The 18,053-nt window shown below is 35.4% G+C and overlaps 1 protein-coding gene and 1 pseudogene across 2 annotated transcripts; one reads left to right on the top strand and one right to left on the bottom strand.

The window, feature by feature from the left end:
• Positions 1 to 41: 41 nt before the first annotated feature.
• On the top strand, positions 42 to 8,389 carry LOC132044509 (V-type proton ATPase subunit d1-like; annotated as a pseudogene).
• A 1,113-nt stretch (positions 8,390 to 9,502) lies between these two features.
• On the bottom strand, positions 9,503 to 13,302 carry LOC132044510 (uncharacterized). 2 transcript variants are annotated; one of them, XM_059435007.1, is made up of 5 exons: positions 12,954 to 13,302; positions 11,986 to 12,212; positions 11,171 to 11,377; positions 10,391 to 10,480; positions 9,503 to 9,925 (listed from the first exon to the last, which is right to left on the bottom strand). In XM_059435007.1, the coding sequence occupies exons 2-5, from the start codon at positions 12,196 to 12,198 to the stop codon at positions 9,695 to 9,697; spliced, it is 741 nt and encodes a 246-aa protein (XP_059290990.1). In that variant the 5' UTR covers positions 12,199 to 12,212; positions 12,954 to 13,302; the 3' UTR covers positions 9,503 to 9,694. The 2 variants fall into 2 exon arrangements, with proteins under 2 accessions (XP_059290990.1, XP_059290989.1); XM_059435006.1 differs by lacking the exon at positions 12,954 to 13,302 and having other exon boundaries at positions 11,986 to 12,499.
• Positions 13,303 to 18,053: the final 4,751 nt, after the last annotated feature.

The raw sequence follows: 18,053 nt of genomic DNA, 5'->3' as shown, positions 1-18,053 counted from the left end.
CGGAATATGCTTGAAGCCGTCCCAGAAAAGGATGTGGGAATATGTTAAAGTCAATATGCGAAGATGTTTTGCTCAATGTGTCGGTGCTGATAGCACTTTCTGTTGCATTGCTCTGTGGCTCACCGTTAGAATTGTTCTTATTTTTGAAATGTTGGCCATCTTCAGAGCCTTCCCCCTTGCATACTACCACGATTGTGGAGAAGTGCACTCTCAAACTTGTAGACGAATACAACCATATGCTTTGCCAAGCCACAGAGTCCTTGTCTACCTTCTTGGAGTACATCAGGTACGTTATTGTTGGTGTTGCTGGGATAAGTGTTTATTTTACTCTATAGTTCATATTTCGTTTGTCCCAGACACTCGTTAAACATTTTTTAGAAATCAGAGTTATGGGTCTATGCTGTCTGTGCATGATGGTTAAAATTAACGTATGAGTAGACTAATATGGCATTAGGTATCCTTGTGTGGCCATATGCGAGATAGCTATCCTAACTTTGTTTCTTGCACCGTCCATTTGTTGTCTGAACCTATCTTTGTTTCTTGCACCCTTCATTGCTATATGTTTGAGGGAGACGTTACAAAGAAAAGGAAAGAAGATGAGAGGAAGATGCTGCTTGATAGGAAATTAATTGTAGTACCACCTCTATCCTATATTTTGCGATGTATCGTTGCTTTTTTCAGTCAAGATTATCAATTTTGAGTTGAATTTAATCAATTTTGTAAAGAATGATGATAAGTTTTTCTTAGCAGTTGTTTTGTAGAATTTGAAAGAATTCTTGTAATTAAAATAAGTGAGAACCAAAAAGTTAAACCGTGGCGCATGAATGGGGCCAGAGGAAGAATCTATAAGATCTCTAACAAAGTAGAAGATCCAGATGGTTTCTAGGTAATCATTCTTGGCCTCCAAAACAAGAAACTGCGAAATATCCTAGCCTTAAAGTGCCCGAGCTGCATCTCCTCTATCAGGATGACCTTTCAAATATCTCCTTCATTTATATGCAGCTGAACATATATATAGGGGTAGCCAGCATAGGTTGGGGATAGCTTTCTTTACTTGTTTGGCTCTTCCTCTTGCACTTTTCTCTGCATATGGTTAGAGAACTTGTGACTTTTGCACATCATCATCAAACAGTTAGCTTGTGCTTCACTATGTGATGGAGATTATATTACTTTTCATTACATTTAAAATGAACAGATAGCAGCTAAGAACCTTCTCCTTTTCCTTGCATGGTCTGCAATAAGGAAACAAATTGCCCCTATGCAATCAAAGATGCCTAAAATTTTCTATGATTCTTTCCAGTAATGATTGGAGTTAATTGATTATTATTTATTGCTGTGACTTTATAAAAGAAAATTCACACTATTAATTGCTGTGGATTTGTGTTTTTATATGTTCTTAGATCTTAATTCATAGAAGCAAGGGATCTAAGCCATGCAGATGATGTAGGCATGTAACTTCATCTCATTCTAGATTTATAATAGCATTTTATCCCAAGTAGTATATAAATGTATATAAGCTTTCCTCTTGTGGCAACATATGAGTTGGACCGCAATCAATAGTCAGTAGAAAGCTACCACCTTTAGATAAATTATGAGCAGTAATCAAGCTTGCTATGCTAGTTTTAATTGGAACAAGCGTAAACAGCTTTCCTGGTTTATCATCTTCCTCTGATTTTCATTACTTACCACCAAAGAAAGAGAAGGTGGAGAGTCTGGTATCCTATGTAAATTAGACATTGAGAAAGCTTTTGATCAACTTAAGTGGGCTTATCTTGTCAGCATCTTGAAACAAATGGGCTTTGGAGAAAGGTGGATTAGGTGGATTTATTTCTGCATATCAACAATAAAATTCTCAGTTTTAGTGAATAGAAGTCCAGTGGGTTTTTTCTCTTCTCAAAAGGGCTTTTGGCAGGGTGATCCTCTCTCTCCTTTCCTTTTCATCCTAGCTATGGAAGGACTCTCAAAGTTGTTAGCTAAGGCAAAAGAACTCCAATGGATTCAAGGTTTCCCAATAGGTTCTTGTCCCTCCACTTCAATAACTATTTCCCATCTGTTATATGCAGATGATACCTTGATATTTTGTGGAGCCGACAACCAGCAAGTCTCCAACCTCAACATTACTCTCATGATCTTTGAATCCATCTCAGGCCTTCATATCAACATGCTTAAGAGTACCATTTACCCTTTTAATACAGTTGCTAACCTGGAGGACTTGCTAGCATCCTCAGCTGCAAAACAGGTTCCCTCCCCACAACTTATCTGGGACTTTCTTTGGGTGCTAAATTTAAATCAGTTGGAATTTGGAATGGTGTTATTGAAAGAATGGAGAAGAGACTGGCAACTTGGCTGATGCAATACCTATCTATGGGAGGTAGGCTTACTCTTATCAATAGTGTGCTAGACAGTATCCCCACCTACTGTATGTCACTTTTTCCAATGCCACGTTCAGTTCTGAAGCAGATTGATAGGCTCAGAAGAAAATTCCTATGGGAGGGCAACAGCAATACTCACAAATTCCCCTTGGTAAAATGGCAATCTGTCATTCAACCCAAGGTCCATGGAGGTTTGGGAATCAGAAATCTAAAGTTTCATAACAAAAGCTTGCTCATGAAGTGGTTATGGAGATATGGGCAGAATGAAGCAGGTTACTGGAGGGACATCATTAAAGCAAAATTTGGCATTGAAGACCACTGGAGGCCAAAGAAGAGTAATGAACCATATGGTGTGGGGGTGTGGAAATTTATCAGTAGTCTGCAGGAAGACTTTTTTCAAAGTGTCTCTTTCAAGGCTGGGAATGGGCTCAATATTAGATTCTGGCTAGATAGATGGCTTGGGGACACTCTACTGAAAGATTCTTTGCCCTCTTTGTTCCAAGTGGCCTCTAACAAGGATGCCACAATTGCTCAATACCGGGACAACAACTGTTGGGAGTCCAATTTTCAGAAGAAACTTGCAAGATTGGGAAATCAATGACTTCCTCAATCTTCTAGCAACATTGGAGGGCAGGCATATGGTGGTTGAAGATACAGATAGAATTCTTTGGGGCAAAGCAAAGGATGGAATTTACACTGTAAAGGAGAGTTATAACTACTGGAGCTCTCAAAATGGCATTCTTGAGGAATGGCCTTGGAAACATATCTGGAGAACTCTTTACCAAAAATAAAAAACATATCTGGAGAACTAGGCAGCCTCTCAAAGTCTCCTGCTTCACTTGGACTGCTCTTAGAGAATCCTGCCTAACACAAGACAATCTCAAGAAGAAAGGAATAATTCTTATCAATAGATGTTTCATGTGTGGGCAGGACAATGAAACAGTAAACCATCTATTTTTACACTGTCCTGCAGCAGCTGAACTTTGGCATTTGTTCTACTCCTTAATTGGGCTTCACTGGTTAATGCCCTTATCCATGAAATGTGCCTATGCAAGCTGGTCACTGTGGAGAGTTGGAAAAACCATCAAAAGAATCTGGAGAATGATCCCTACGGTTATTTTTTGGTGTCTCTGTAAGGAGAGAAATAGCAGATGCTTTGATGGAATCTCAACTCCTATTAGTACTCTCAAGGCTAGATGTTTAGAGTGCTTATTTAATTGGCATTTTCTTACCCCTGTAAACGGTGTGGATACTTTTTTTGGATTTTGTTAGTTCCCTGTCTTTAGCTTAGCTTAGTACAATAGGCAGGATTCCTTTTGGCTGTTTTACAGGTTTTTTGTCTAAGTTTGCTTCCCGTTTTGATTGAAGTAACTTCTTTTGCTCACCTGTAACCTTGCATCTTCTTGATGCTTTACTAATGACATTTGATTACTTTACCAAAAAAAAAAAAAAAGAAAGAGAAGGTGCGCTAGCGAGTCCGGCACCCAAATGACCTGAAAAAAAGCTATATGGACTGAAGTAAGGTGCACAAAAAAAAATGTATCCGATCCACTTATAGTGCAGTGATTAACTGCGCTATATAAGAGTGAGTTAACTTCAAAAAATAAATAAATTACATAGTGCAATTAAACACAGTTAAAGGCAACCACTCTGCTATGCTCTTGATGCAAGGTTTAAGTGTATAAAGTGATTTTAAATTGGGTTTAAGTGTAAAGCTAAAGAAAGAGTTGTTAATTTAATTTTTAATATTATAAAATTAGGAAACAAAGTTAAAACTCTTTTACCATAAAAAACTTGGGTTAACTTTTTTTTTTATTACAAAAAATAAAATTTAACTAAAAAAGTTTAATTTTAACTTTTCATTGGGTAACTTTTTTGCTAATTTATTTATTACAGAAAGTTAACTCAAGTTTCCTCATTTTGTAAAAAAAAGAAAAAGTTAAACTTTCACCAAGAAAACTTAATAAAAATTGTTAACTCAATTTAATTTTTTATTATAAATTAGGCATAAAGTCAAAACTTTTACCATGAAAAACTTTGGTTAACTATCTTTATTACAAAAAAGAAGAAGCTAAATTTAAAAAATTAATATAATTTTTCATTGGTCAACTTTTTCCTATTCTTTTATTACAAAAAGTTATTTAATTTTTTTATTTTTGTAATAAGAAGTTAAATATTCAATTTCAAAACAAAGAAAAAAAAAAGAAGTTAAATATTCACAAGGAAAAACTTAATAAAAATTGTTAACTTAACTTAAATTTTTTATTACAAGAGTGGGAGAAAAATTAAACTCTTACCATGAAAACTATTTTTATTACGAAAAAAAGGTTGATTTAACTTTATATAGGATAACTCTTTTTGCCTTTTTTTTTTTAATTACAAAAAAGTCAATTCAAGTTTCCTAATTTTGCAATAAAAAAAGTGTTAACTTTCACCCGGAAAAAAACATAATAAAAATTGTTAAGTCAAGTTAATTTTTTTATTATAAAATTGGAAAAAAAAAATCAAACTTTTCTCATGAAAAACATGGGCTAACTTTTTTTGTTACAACAATAAAAGGTTAAATTAAAAAAGTTAAAATCACTTTGATGATTTCTTAATCAACAAATGAATTATTCAATGAAATGGGTTAACTTTTTTAGCATGGATGAGCATATGAAGTGGCTGAAAATTTTTGGACTTTGCATAGCGCATGTTTTTTTTTTTTTTAATAAAAGAAACTTGGGTAACGTGTTTTAACAGGGGACATTAACTCATTCTTATATAGCGCAGCTAATTACTGCGCTGTAGGTAGGAAGGATACAGTAATTTTTTTTTGCACCTTACTTCGGTTCATTTCGCTTTTTTTTCCTGTCATTTAGGTTCCGGACTCCTCTGCTAGCACCCAAGGATTGAGAACCATGAGATCTCAGGTTCGAATTCCACCGGAGGCAAACACTAGGTGATTTCTTCCCATATGTCCAAGCCTTGTGCTGGTGGGAGGGGTAGCAGGTACCCCATGACATTAGGCGAGATACACACAAGCTGGCCCGGACACCACTGTTATTAAAAAAAAAAAAAAAAAAGTTGGGGGGGGGGGGGGGTGAGAAGGTGTGCTACGGCTTAATTTGAGGTTTTCTATTATGCTTATTGTTTGTGTTGCTAAGTAATTATTGTCCTGCACAAGTTTACAGTGTGCTGCTGGTTAGTATTGAGCCTGAAGTGGCTTATCGAATTCTGCTCATCTGGCTAATTTCTTACCACTTTCTGGTCTATATTGTTGAATCTAAGTTGTGTTATACATCCATATGTTTCAGATATGGTCACATGATTGACAATGTTGTCTTAATTGTGACTGGAACTTTACATGAGAGAGATGTCCAAGAATTACTGGAGAAATGCCATCCTTTGGGCATGTTTGACAGGTAATGTTCTTAATATCTCTCTGGCTGTTAAATAGCTAAAGCTAATCAGTTCGTGTTTATTAACTTTTTCTGAGTTATTTCCACAGTATTGCTTCCCTGGCAGTTGCACAGAATATGAGGGAGCTTTATAGGCTGGTGCTTGTTGACACACCCTTGGCTCCATACTTCTCTGAGTGCATTACTTCAGAGGTATCAAATGCTTCCCTTTATTTGCTTATACTTCTAGTTTCTTGAGTATGGACTGTCCTGTACATGCAGTTCTCGTCTAGTAGGATGGTGTGCTTTTAAGTAGTTGAGCAGTATCGTCTGTCTCCTTCCTTTGGTGGGTCCTTGTAACTTATTCATAATTTTCATGCATCTTTTAAGGATTTACTTAAATATATAGGGTACTGTATTTCTTAACATGTTATTTTCGTTTCATTCTAAGTAGAATTTTGGGCTCTAGAATCAGTGTTATCAAAGGCGTGCTTTATAAGCCCTGAAACGAGGCTCAAAACAGGTTGAGCGCTTCGCCTCGCTTTATGTGCGCTTCAGTGTCATCATCATCAGGCTCTAAGACATACTTTTCCTTGCCAATGAGCCTCTCTTGGAGAGGTGACACTAGATGATTAATATTTCACTTTATCGTAATATTTTTACAATTTCTTTGTCCATACATTTGTTATTCATGCTTATTATTATTAATCTTGGACTAAACATATATATATTTGTATTTTTGCACCATTGCACTTTTTTTCATTAAAGCCCACGCTTTATTTGCGCTTAGCGCTTAAAGCCCCAGCTGACCTTAGAGCTTTTTTGCGCTTTTCGCTTTTGATAACACTGTCTAGAATATATAGAGTACTGTATATCTTAACCGTCTTGCCATCAGCTCCTCTTGTCAGTCTGTCAATCAATTGTCTTGAATCAGTTGCTCCTGTCAGTCTGTCTTCCGTCATGCCCCTGCATAAATGCTTCCTTTGTCAGTGGAACTTGTTTCATGCAGGACTTGGATGACATGAACATTGAGATTATGAGGAATACTCTATATAAGGCATACCTTGAAGATTTCTACAGATTTTGCCAGGTGACCATTTTTTGTACAATTTTATACCCTTTTTTTTTTACTGTATGCCTTTTAATTTAAAAAAAAAAAAAACAGATCCTATTCCTTAAAAATTTAAAATCACACATTCATTTTGCTCTCGTCTGATATGGATATTGTCAAATAGAAACTAGGTGGTGCTACTGCAGAGATCATGTCTGACTTGCTTGCTTTTGAGGCAGACAGGAGAGCAGTTAATATCACCATAAACAGGTGTGTCACAGGTTCATGATTTCTCTGAATGTTTGCACGGTACATATATCAAGTTATAATTCTCAACTTCTAAATGGAAATTTTGATGCAGCATTGGCACTGAACTGACACGTGATGACCGTAGGAAGTTGTACTCTAATTTTGGCTTACTGTAAGTTTATGTACCTTAATTTTTTATGTTGTTGAGTCATATGAGCCATTGGGTACCTTCCTTTTCTGATACTATTTTTGTTAAATAGTTATCCTTATGGTCATGAGGAACTTGCCATCGGTGAAGATATAGATCAGGTATTCTACTAGTAACTTTTGTTTTCCTTTCCTAGCACCATTTTGTATATTGAGAATGTTTTTCTCCTTCATTTTTAGCACCCTTTTAAATATCGAAAAATGTTTTCGATGTTAAATTAATATTAGCGAGCAGATAATGAGCTTCTATATCAGATGAGTGCTAGTAACTATTGCATGAAGTTCTACTTTCTCACCATGCCCCTTCTTAAAGAGAAAGGTTGAAGTATCATTTAGTACTTTGATGACAGAACTGTGAAGTGAAGAGAAAGAATTATTGAATTTCGTTATAGAACAATGGTGCAAACAATTGATACATTTTCTCATGCCTACCACTTTAGTCTTTAGTGGCTAAACCGGAGGTTGAGGCTTATCCTCTATGTTCATCATACTTGTAGGTCCGTGGTGTCATGGAGAAGTACCCTCCTTATCAATCCATATTCTCTAAGTTGGCTTATGGGGAGAGCCAGATGCTCGACAAGGCGTTTTATGAAGAGGAAGTCAAGCGCCTTTGCCTGGCATTTGAACAACAGGTTCTGTGGGAATTACTTACCTGTATTTGTGTAGTATCTCCGTGAACATTTTCTTGCTTGTTATTGGTTTCCGTAAATAATTTTCTAAAATTTTAATTCAAAATCTCCTTCAAAAGTTGTCCAAACAGCTTAGAATCTCCTAATCACGCAGCAGCTTGTACCCCCTAACCTCTCAGTTCCCAAATTAAACAAGAAAAGTGGGAAAAGGATGTATAGATATTACAATCCGCGTACTTCACTCACTGATTCTCTCAATTCCTTCATTGCAGTTCCACTATGGTGTATTTTTTTGCATATGTAAGGCTGAGAGAGCAGGAGATTAGGAACTTAATGTGGATATCTGAATGTGTGGCTCAGAACCAGAAATCCAGAGTCCATGACAGTGTTGTTTTCATATTCTAATGATATGGTGTTTCAGATCATGGTGCTCTCCATACTCTTGCGTAAATCTGTTCTGCGCTACAGTTTGTAGTTATTTTCAAGGTATAAGGGCTAACCCCAGCCATACGAATGGGGTCATGCATCGAGAAGTTGTCCTCCAGGGAGCTTGCCATTCCTCCTGCACCCCTGCGGTACTGGGAGTTGTGAAGAGATATTGTTAGCCTGTTCGTTGTGTATCTTCTCTAATAAGTTCTGTGTATGCATGGTTACAAATGATTTGTGAAGAGATATTGTTAGCCTGTTCGTTGTGTATCTTCTCTAATAAGTTCTGTGTATGCATGGTTACAAATGATTCTTGGATTGATGTGTATTTGATAAATCTCTGTTTGTTGAACTTTATCACAATAAAATTCTGCTGTTGTCTTGATTACATTTAACTCTCTTTGTATGAATTTCCTATTTTTTGTTGATTATGTTCAGTAAAGCCTTCAAAGTAGTACAAAGAACACATATATCTTATTATCAATCCAAAAAAAAAAAAAAAAAAAATTGGTTCAGTCCTCCCGTTTCTTCTGCTTTGTCTCCTTTGTCTTTCGATTAAAACATCATCCATTGGCTCGTGAAATTGAGGGAAAGCTTCACAATTGTTGAGGTGGAATTTTGTTATACTTCAAATCCAAAAGAAAATGAATTGGTAAAACAATGTCAGGCAACAAAATATTTGAAACCCGAAGAAAGAGAATTTTCTCTGTTTTCATTTTCTATTTTTGTGTTTAGCTGAATCAATGCTTCATTTCAAGCTGGTCGAGAATGAAAACCGGATTGATCTACAATGTCCAGGTCTCAAATTGGGTACAAGCCAATAATATCCAATAGAGTTTTATATATTTCTGCTGGTAAGCATATAATATCTTGTAACTAGTTGATCAAATAATATATTGAAAGGGAATGGTAGGAGGGGATAGAGTCGGTATACTTGTTTCTCTTTCAAAAATCATTCTGCCTTTTCTCTCCGTTGTTGTTGTTGTTGTTTTTTTTTTTTTTTTTTTTTTTTAATTTCACTTCTAATCATACCAATTAGCATCAGATAAACAAGAATACTCAAGGCGTCAATTGCCGATTCAAGTAAGAACGCAAAGCAATTTATTCAGAAATTCTTATTAAGTTTAATTTTCTTCCCATCAAATAAAGCACAAATACAAAGCTACATTAAAAAAATACTAAGATTACTTTGTCACAGCATCATGTGTAGGTTAAATGGCTAACCGAATATTCAAGTATAGGAGAACAATATATCCCACAAGGATAAGGATAGTAAAGCAAAGGATCTCAATTTGTACACAGAATATGAGGTGTATCCATTGTTTACATATAGTTTAACTGCATAATCTTTTCCGTATTTTCTAGTGGAGAAAAAAAGGTTCAAAGGGAAGTAGGGATAGATCTGTTGGAGGCTTTGGTAGCTAATGTCACAAGAAACTCTCTGTAGTCTCCTTGAGGAATATTTTGGCAAATTGCATTTTTCAAATCTGCTCCATGTCTCTTGTTGAAGGCCACTTGAATTTCTTCCATGTCAACCGCTTGCCTACTAACCATAATTCTGATCAATGCTCTTTTATCCCTTGTTGTACCCTTTAAGCATTCATACAACATCTGTACAACATCCAGCTCCACTCATTTAGTTAACACAGTTAAACACTATCTAGAAAGAATTTCCAAAATGCATGTACTACTAAACTAATTTTAGTGTCAATATTTCTCATTTTGTTCTCTTATTTTACTTTATATATAGAACAATAATTGGTAAAGCCAAGGTGCAGTGGTCAAGTGTCCTAAGAGTTTGAGGTTTAGAATTTTGCGACTACGCGTAGAGTAGACATCGTTAGTGACAACACTAATGCTCATTGTTGAGTTAAAAATACTACCAAATGCGTGGAAGGATTGTTGAAATCCCTTTACTTTTTAATGGAAGTTTCACAAGCCTGAAAATTAAGAATCTAAGTGGTTTATCCACTTTAGTGGGCCCGCTCAATTTGCAAACCGAATGGCTAATCTGAGAAAAAGTTAAAAATAGTGCTTTCTACAAATAGGAGGTGGCTCCATCAGATGAAACAGTACCTGAGAAAAATATTTTGTGGGGCTGTAGATGTATTTGACTACTGCTTCCAGTGCTTCCTCAAAGTCTCCAAGATTCCCTTTTCTCAAAGACTACAATAAAGCTTTGTTAGCAAGGAAAACTAGAAGCAAAAAAGAAAACAGAATTGCCAAAAAAATTAAACTAACAATGTATGAGCAAACACAATTGGAAAAACTCATTGTCTTCTCTGACCTACTTTTACTCACTTGAACAAGGTAAAACCCAATAAAATTTTCTTTTTATTCCCACGTATTCATGCAACCTAAAGGAAAGAAAAAGTGCCTTGGTTCATTTCTTGCTTAGTATGCGAAGTGGAAAAGAAAAGAAGATAGAAAGAATCAATATATCTCTCTCTAGGGACCACAAATTGTTTCTCCAAAACAAAAACACTTAATTACCTCCCTGTTCTCTTTTTTTATCCAAACACAGGAATTTATTGACGTTGCTCGGAAACTAGGACACATTGTTGGTCCTTCTATTTCGTTTAACACTAGAAATGGTAAAAATAAAAATAGCGGAGATAGAAAGAAACAATAATGTTCCACCTGCTTCGTTTTTATTTTGTTCCTTTCCTAGTTTCTCTCCATATAGATTTTGCTTCATCACTCTTTTACTTCCTTGTTACCAAGCAGAGTTATATATAAAACAAAAGGGTTGCCTTGGGTCTATTAGCTTTTGTCACTAATAACTTTGCTGTCTTGGTTTCTTTTAAAGACATACGAGAAATAAGGTAAAGAAATTAAAATTAGAAGGGAACTTACTTTAGCATAGCTATGTCCATAAATATGTTTATAGGTAGAAAAGGTGAGTTTGAGTTGTGGAATGCTTCTTTTGCTGAGTATCTCCAAGACAAGAGCTTCATTAACAGTGGGCCCTGTTTGGTATAATCTCCTTGCATCACACTTGGCTATGTGTTGGCTGATATCAGTACTATGTGCTTTATGTGATGCTGATAATGCCATTAGTATCTACCAAATCAAACCCCAAACACAATAATTAAAAAAAAATCATCAGGAACTTGTAACCCATAAAACATACAGTTAAGAAACCATTTATAAATTTCCATCAGAAATTAAAAGTAACAAGGTGTTGTTAAAGAGTTTGGAATAACCATCCTAAACCAATTTGTATCACACACTAAGCATTCTGTTAGCTAACATGTGCTTTGGTAGATGCACATATTGTAGTCCCCTACACTAATACCAACCAAATCGATCAAACCCAAAGATTAGAAATAGATTAAATTGAAAACAATATCCTAAGTTGAAGAAGAAACTAACACGAATATTCCCAAAAAGAAGAAAGAAAAATGGCTATTTAAAACCAAAATCTGAAAAGAAGCAATCATCATAAATTGGAAAAGCAACACGCTCAGACTTTACCAGAAGGTGAAAAGGAATAAACAAAGAGGTTCTGAAAATTTGAATGTTCCAAGCAAATAAGAACAAAAGCGGTGGAGTTACTTTTTTTCCTAAAAGATTCAAAGCATCACAAATTATCGCCCAAAGAAAAAAAACAAACAAATTAGGGAAACCAAAACAAAAAAAATGTAGAAGAAGGGGATTGGTTTTCTTACTTTTTGACATGGATGAGGAGGTTCAATGGAGGAAATGTCATGATCCAAATGGCGTCTAAACTTGGTTAAATAGGCATGTTGTATTAGAGCAACATGACTAGATTTTCTACAAGTGAATATCTCCAATAAAGCTCTGTTATTCACCACCTCATTCTGCTCTAATGCTTCCCTTGCTGCTTCAGCATCTCTCTGGTGTGGATTTTGCAACAACATGGCCAACCCCACACCTGCAATTGACAATCTTGGTTCATCATTTCTATTTTGGAAATGGAGAAAAGGGTCTTCCCCAAACAACTCCATGTATTTTTCTTTGATTTTCTGGCGTTGGTAACTGTTTAGAACAGCTAAAACTTGGATCAAGTGGTTTAGCTCACAACAACTGTGAAGCTCTTGGCAAATACTTTCACACATTTGGCTTGATAATGGCATTTTTTTTGCTCTAGTGGATATGTGAAAAGGAGTCAACTAAGGACAAATGGCTTTAACATACTTGGACACCACGGAAAAGATAGCTAGCTAGAGCTACCTTTATTTTCTTTTTGGGTGGAACTCCACCTTAGCTTGAGGGTTGCTACAAAACTAGGTAATTTATATTAAATTCTCATAATATAATTTTTTCATTTATAATAACAAATGAGATATTCAAAGTTGTGTGAATTAATCGTGCGACGAAACTTTTAAACAGTATGATATGGTGTAAATTTAAGCACATTGCAAGAGTGACACAAAATCAGTTTGGGATAAACCCCATAAATCTACGATACAGACTATATTCTTGCTAAGAAGATTAATGAAAGGTCCTTTAGTAAGTTTAACAGAAGAAAATAATTTATATTAAACATATAAATGACATAAAAATATACATGAAGGAGTTGTCACTAGCGTGTTAATAGTAGTAGGATATACAAAGTAGTTTCGAATAAACATGAGTTTGCACCAACAATGAGCAATGAGCATTGAGTACTCACCTTAGTTATGGATGAGTTAACCAACACAGTCCAAGATGAGTTCTCTGGTATATTTTGTTTGATGATGATATTGTGTTAATTGACGAAATCAATGAGGGTGCCACCTAAAAGCTTGAACTACGGAGAATCACTCTAGAGAATAAGAGTTTTAGGATAAGTAGAACTAACAATGAATAAATATGCACGACAAGTTTAGTCATCATAAAAAGAGTGAAGCCGAGGTGCCTATATATCGATATTTCAGATATCTAGGCTTGTTTCTCTCGAGTAATAGATAAAGATGTTGCACATAGAATAAAGATCGGATGACTGAAATGAAGAAATATCATTGAGATGTTATGGGATAGAAAGATACCTTTAAAAGTGAAAAGTAAATCCTATATATAAAACAATTATATGACCATAATATTATATGAGAGTGAATGTTGTGATGCTAAAGTCCAAAACACCCTCAAAATGATTGTGGCAGAAATGCAGATGCTAAGATGAGAAAGTATTGTCACAAGTTAGACAAGATTAAAAATGATCACATTCGCCTCAATGAATAAGTAGCACATACTACGAATAAAATGAGGGAATTAGCTTAGTTTGGTTATGCCTTGCGCCTTCAGATACACCGATCTAAATCTGAACCGATCCATAAGTTTGAAATCGTGGTACTGTGTGAGTTTATTAAAGAGGACAAGATAAACCTGAAATTATATAAACTGATGAAACAAGATCTTTTTTCAAAAAACTAACAAACTTTTGAAGTTCATGTAGAATTAGCGAAAGAAAGGGACAATGAGTGAAAAAAAATCTATAGGGGACACAAATAAGTTGTAAATGTTTTAGTCATGTTAGTACGATTAATTGAAGTCTTTTGCTTCTATGAGTCTTTAAACATATTAGAGATTTTATGCCAGTAAAAAATATAAAGAACTTCTAGTACTATTTATTTTCTTTTGTATAATATTAACATAAAGTTGATTTGAATGGAAAAACATGGTCAATGAGGATTTTTATAACGACCTATACTTGTTTTAGATAAGGTGCTACTATTGTTATCGGGCTTGTTTCCGGGTAGATGAGTTCTTTGTTCTTTTTTAATCTTTTTCTGAGTCATTTTTTCTTTTTTACTTATATTTTTGGATGTCGGGGTTGATCATTGAATAATCATGATAACAAAGTAGAGAATGTGAGGGTTTGGAAATTAATTGGGAGGTGGCAAAAGTATGAAATTACAGCACAAGTTCTTGAAAAGTTTGAGTCTATGAAAGTAACTATGCAAATTGTAGAGGAATCTCAGTACGTGATCTTGTAGGCGTAGGTAATCTTTTTCTGCTTTAGATAATAGATATACTGAGTTTTCCATCATTTGCTGCTTGAACCCTTTCCTAATAAAACAGTTAATGAGCTAGAGAGGCCATTTGACCAATTGCTATGATTACTTCTACAGTTTACATAATTTCATGAAAAGACCTTGACAAGAACGTGGTACTTATTTTTCTTCAAAAAAGTAGAAGATTTTGTTAATACTCCTAGTAAGTTGCAAAAAAATGTCCAACCAGAATATAAAATTCTTCATTCCTTACAAATTGTCAAGCTTTAATCAATAAATTTTGTCTTTTTCTTGTTATATATGTTAATAAAAATATTACTCGCTCAGTTCGAATTTGTTTAACATGTACAGTGTTTTACTATTAGTTCGTTTTTAAAAGGGATAAAGATTACTATTAGTTTGTCTCCAAATTAAACACACCTTTCATTTCAGGGGTCCATGCCCCCCTAAACTATATTTTCCGTAATTATTTGCACCTTTTGTGTTTTAGTGTCCCAGTTATATTACAATCTGTGTTACACACGCGCTGTGGGCCCCAAGACAATTCACTTTTCCTTTTAATTTTAATACATTGCTCGTTTGACCAAAAGAGCAGAACCCAAAAATCAACCAACTTCTTCGATTCTTCACAAAATTTCCCAAATCCTTAATTCCTCTTAATTCTCCTACGTTCATCATTAATAGAGTGAAAAGAAGTATGTAGTGTAGACTATTAAGTTCTTCAATCAAACGTTCTACCTCCTTTCAGTTCAAAAAAGTATAGTCTAGGTTTTTTTTTTTGTTTTTTGATCTCTTTGGTGGTACAACTTGTTGATTCACGGTCAGTTGGAAGGTTAAGCTTACATTCACCAAAGGTTAGTACTTTACTACATTTAATTGGGTTTGTGTTAGTCTAGGGTTTAGGGGTTTTTATGTTTGCGATTTTGATGAATCGAATAAAGTAGTATTTTTCTTGAATTGCTAAAATGTTAGAATTTCCACTTGATTTGCATGTCTACTGCTTTTTTTTTTGCTTTAGTGAGTTTTTCTCATTTTGTCGATTACTTAGTTTGTTGAGAATTATGATGATTTTTTTTTGTTATTTGTGTTTGTTTGCATTTAGGTATGAGTGGGTTTACATTTATCAACATGTAAGTATCATGGTGGGGACTTAGTGTATGAAGATGATGAGGATGAAGCAAGATATGTGGGTGGGGTAATGAGTGAATTTACTAATGTTGATGTTGATACGCTTTCTTATTTTGAGTCAAGGGTTATATTACGGATCTAGGGTACAACTCATGTTGCAACTTTAGTATTAGGCCACCTAACGGTGGCATTTTAGGAAATATTGACAATGATAGGGTTCTTTCAAATTGGTAGGACTTTGCAAAGTGGGCGGATTTTGGAAGTATATGTGCACATGGATGAGGGGGGAATCGATTCTTCTCTTTATAAAGGGGTAGGGACCATTAAAGGAAGTGCTAGTCAAAACATTGAAGTTGGTGAGGTATCTTTAAATGCCACTTCAACCACAAAATACTTGCCTCAAAAAATGCCCTAGATCTTGCCCCCAATACTACTCCTCCATTAGAAGTAGTACTTCCAAACACTCGAGATCCAATAGATCTAGTTCTTCCATTAGATTAAAAACAAGAAACTTTCGGTAAAGGGATCGATGAATCAGGCGGAAAGTCCGTTACGAAAATGGTGACTTGATTGGAGAGGATGATTATTTCGGTGATGTACATGAGGAGTACATAGAGCTTAAGAATGAGAGAAGAAAAGCGACAAGGAGGAATAGAAGGGAAAGAATTCCAAAAGACAACGAAGAAGTACCGTGGGTGAAGTCGGACTAGATTTGGGATTTGATGAGGCTATGTAGTAGGTAAAAATAATTTAGAAGAGCGGTAGGGGTGATGAACCATATTACCCAAGTTCGATCTGCAAAGGCCTATAACCGATGATGATGAATATTGGTTTGAGGAGGGGCAACGAGAGGAGGGTAAAACTGTCAAAATCTAAAAGAAAAAAATCTGGTACAAAGGGTGTGAGATTTGATCCAATGCCAGGCAGGCCCAAAAAGAATAGAAGGAAAGAGCAAAATGAAACAAAGAAGTGTTGGAAATTACCTAAAGCGGTATGACTATGACATGTGGTCTCTGCCATGTTAAGGGTCACACGAGAAGAGGATGTCCTTTGAAAAATGTTGGTTCATCAGTTCCGTCAAGTTCAACCGATGCACACGATCATCTTGTTCATCAATTCCATCAAGTTCAACAACAAGAATGGGCGGTCAAGGTAATGTACTATTTTATTTTGTGTCTTCTAATATTGGTTGTGTCTTCTAATATATGTGTGTTTGTATGTTAGAAAACAACAAGTGTTGAAGTTGAGCTCGTAGTAAAGAGAGGAAGACGGACTTGCAATTCTTTCGCCGAAGTTCCAAATGTGGCACATGAAACTTCATCAAAGAATTACAAAAAGAACCGGTACTAGGAAAAGTACAATTCTTTGTAAGTTCCATGCAACTAACACAACACCAAATGTGCACATGAAACTTCTTGAAGAATTTCTGTGAAAGTACAAAGAACCCGGAGGTACTAGAGGTGGTAGAGGAAGTGGAAGGGTGTGGGGAGAAATGTGGGAGGAGAAAAAGTTAATCACTAAGAAAGTTGGTTCAACTTCTCCGGAAGTACTACTATACACAGTTCCGCAGTGCACTAAAACGAGCACCTAGTTCAACTGCTGCACAGAGTTCAACTGCTGCAACTAGAGGAAAAAGAAAAAGTGTGGGAAGAAATGTGGGAGAGGATGTTAATCATCCACTTGAAAGTTGGTTTAAGCGCTCACGAAGTGCAATACACCTAGTTCGACTCTGGCCTAGTTCAAGCTGCTGCAACTAGAGGAAAAGGAAAAGGTGTGGCAAGAACAACACCATATAAAAGGCCAAGAGTGATGGGAGTAGGTGTGTTTCAAAGCTGAGAATGGCTTCACAACTTTTAATGTAAGTATTCATACATTACTATATTGTCTTGTTCTCTTAATAACAATAACTTATGTTTTTTTTTTTTTTAAATAGCCTCCCTACTAAGGTGGGGTAAGAATGCCAAGTCAAAGAATAGTATCCTCTTTGGACCAAAAAAAATAGTAAGATCGTGATGTAATTGGTGATATTGGTTTCAAACCAACAATTACCTTTGAAGTGGAAGGGAGCTAAAGCACTCACAACAAGAAGGCTTCGAGAGATTAGAGATCAAGTAAGGGTAAAGCAAGGCAAAGCACCAATCCTTCCCTTTGCCCAAGAGACCCATGGAAGATCTAATGTTAAGTGCAGTGGAAGTGTTGTAATTTGTTTGTTTGAAGCTACATTAAGACTTAAGACTTTGAAGTTACTGCTTTGTTCATGTTGGTATTCAGATGTACCATTTGTTTTTTGTTATGTTGGAAATGGTACTGAATTCTGCTATTTACACCCAATGTTTAAGAATTGTTTTGTTTATATATGGTGCATTTCAGTGACAAAATCTGGTGCATTTTGTCATTCAAAAAATTGTTATTTTTTTATGGCATATGAGAATGCTTTTGAAGGCAATTAGTGCATTTGAGTGACAAATTCACTCAAAAAGCTGTTAGGTTGTTATGGCATTTGAGAATGGTTTTGATCTTTGAATTCTCGGCATATTTGAGTGACAAATTCGGTGCACTTTAAAAATGAAAAAATATAGGTTGTCATGGCATTTGAGAATGGTTTTGTTTGCTGAATTCTGGCACATTTGAGTGACAAATTCTGGTGCACT

This window comes from Lycium ferocissimum, unplaced genomic scaffold (assembly GCF_029784015.1).
Source record: "Lycium ferocissimum isolate CSIRO_LF1 unplaced genomic scaffold, AGI_CSIRO_Lferr_CH_V1 ctg4683, whole genome shotgun sequence".
Lineage (NCBI taxonomy): Eukaryota > Viridiplantae > Streptophyta > Magnoliopsida > Solanales > Solanaceae > Lycium > Lycium ferocissimum.
This window is presented reverse-complemented; position numbering and strand designations above follow the sequence as displayed.

What these genes read in the sequence shown, in the direction of transcription:
- LOC132044510 (XM_059435006.1), bottom strand. Translation starts at nt 12,414, where the DNA reads ATGCCATTATCAAGCCAAATGTGTGAAAGTATTTGCCAAGAGCTTCAC. An exon ending in ATGGACATAGCTATGCTAAA is followed by an intron (nt 10,481 to 11,170) that starts GTAAGTTCCCTT and finishes GCTTTATTGTAG; the next exon opens with TCTTTGAGAAAAGGGAATCT. An exon ending in CCACAAAATATTTTTCTCAG is followed by an intron (nt 9,926 to 10,390) that starts GTACTGTTTCAT and finishes GATGTTGTACAG; the next exon opens with ATGTTGTATGAATGCTTAAA.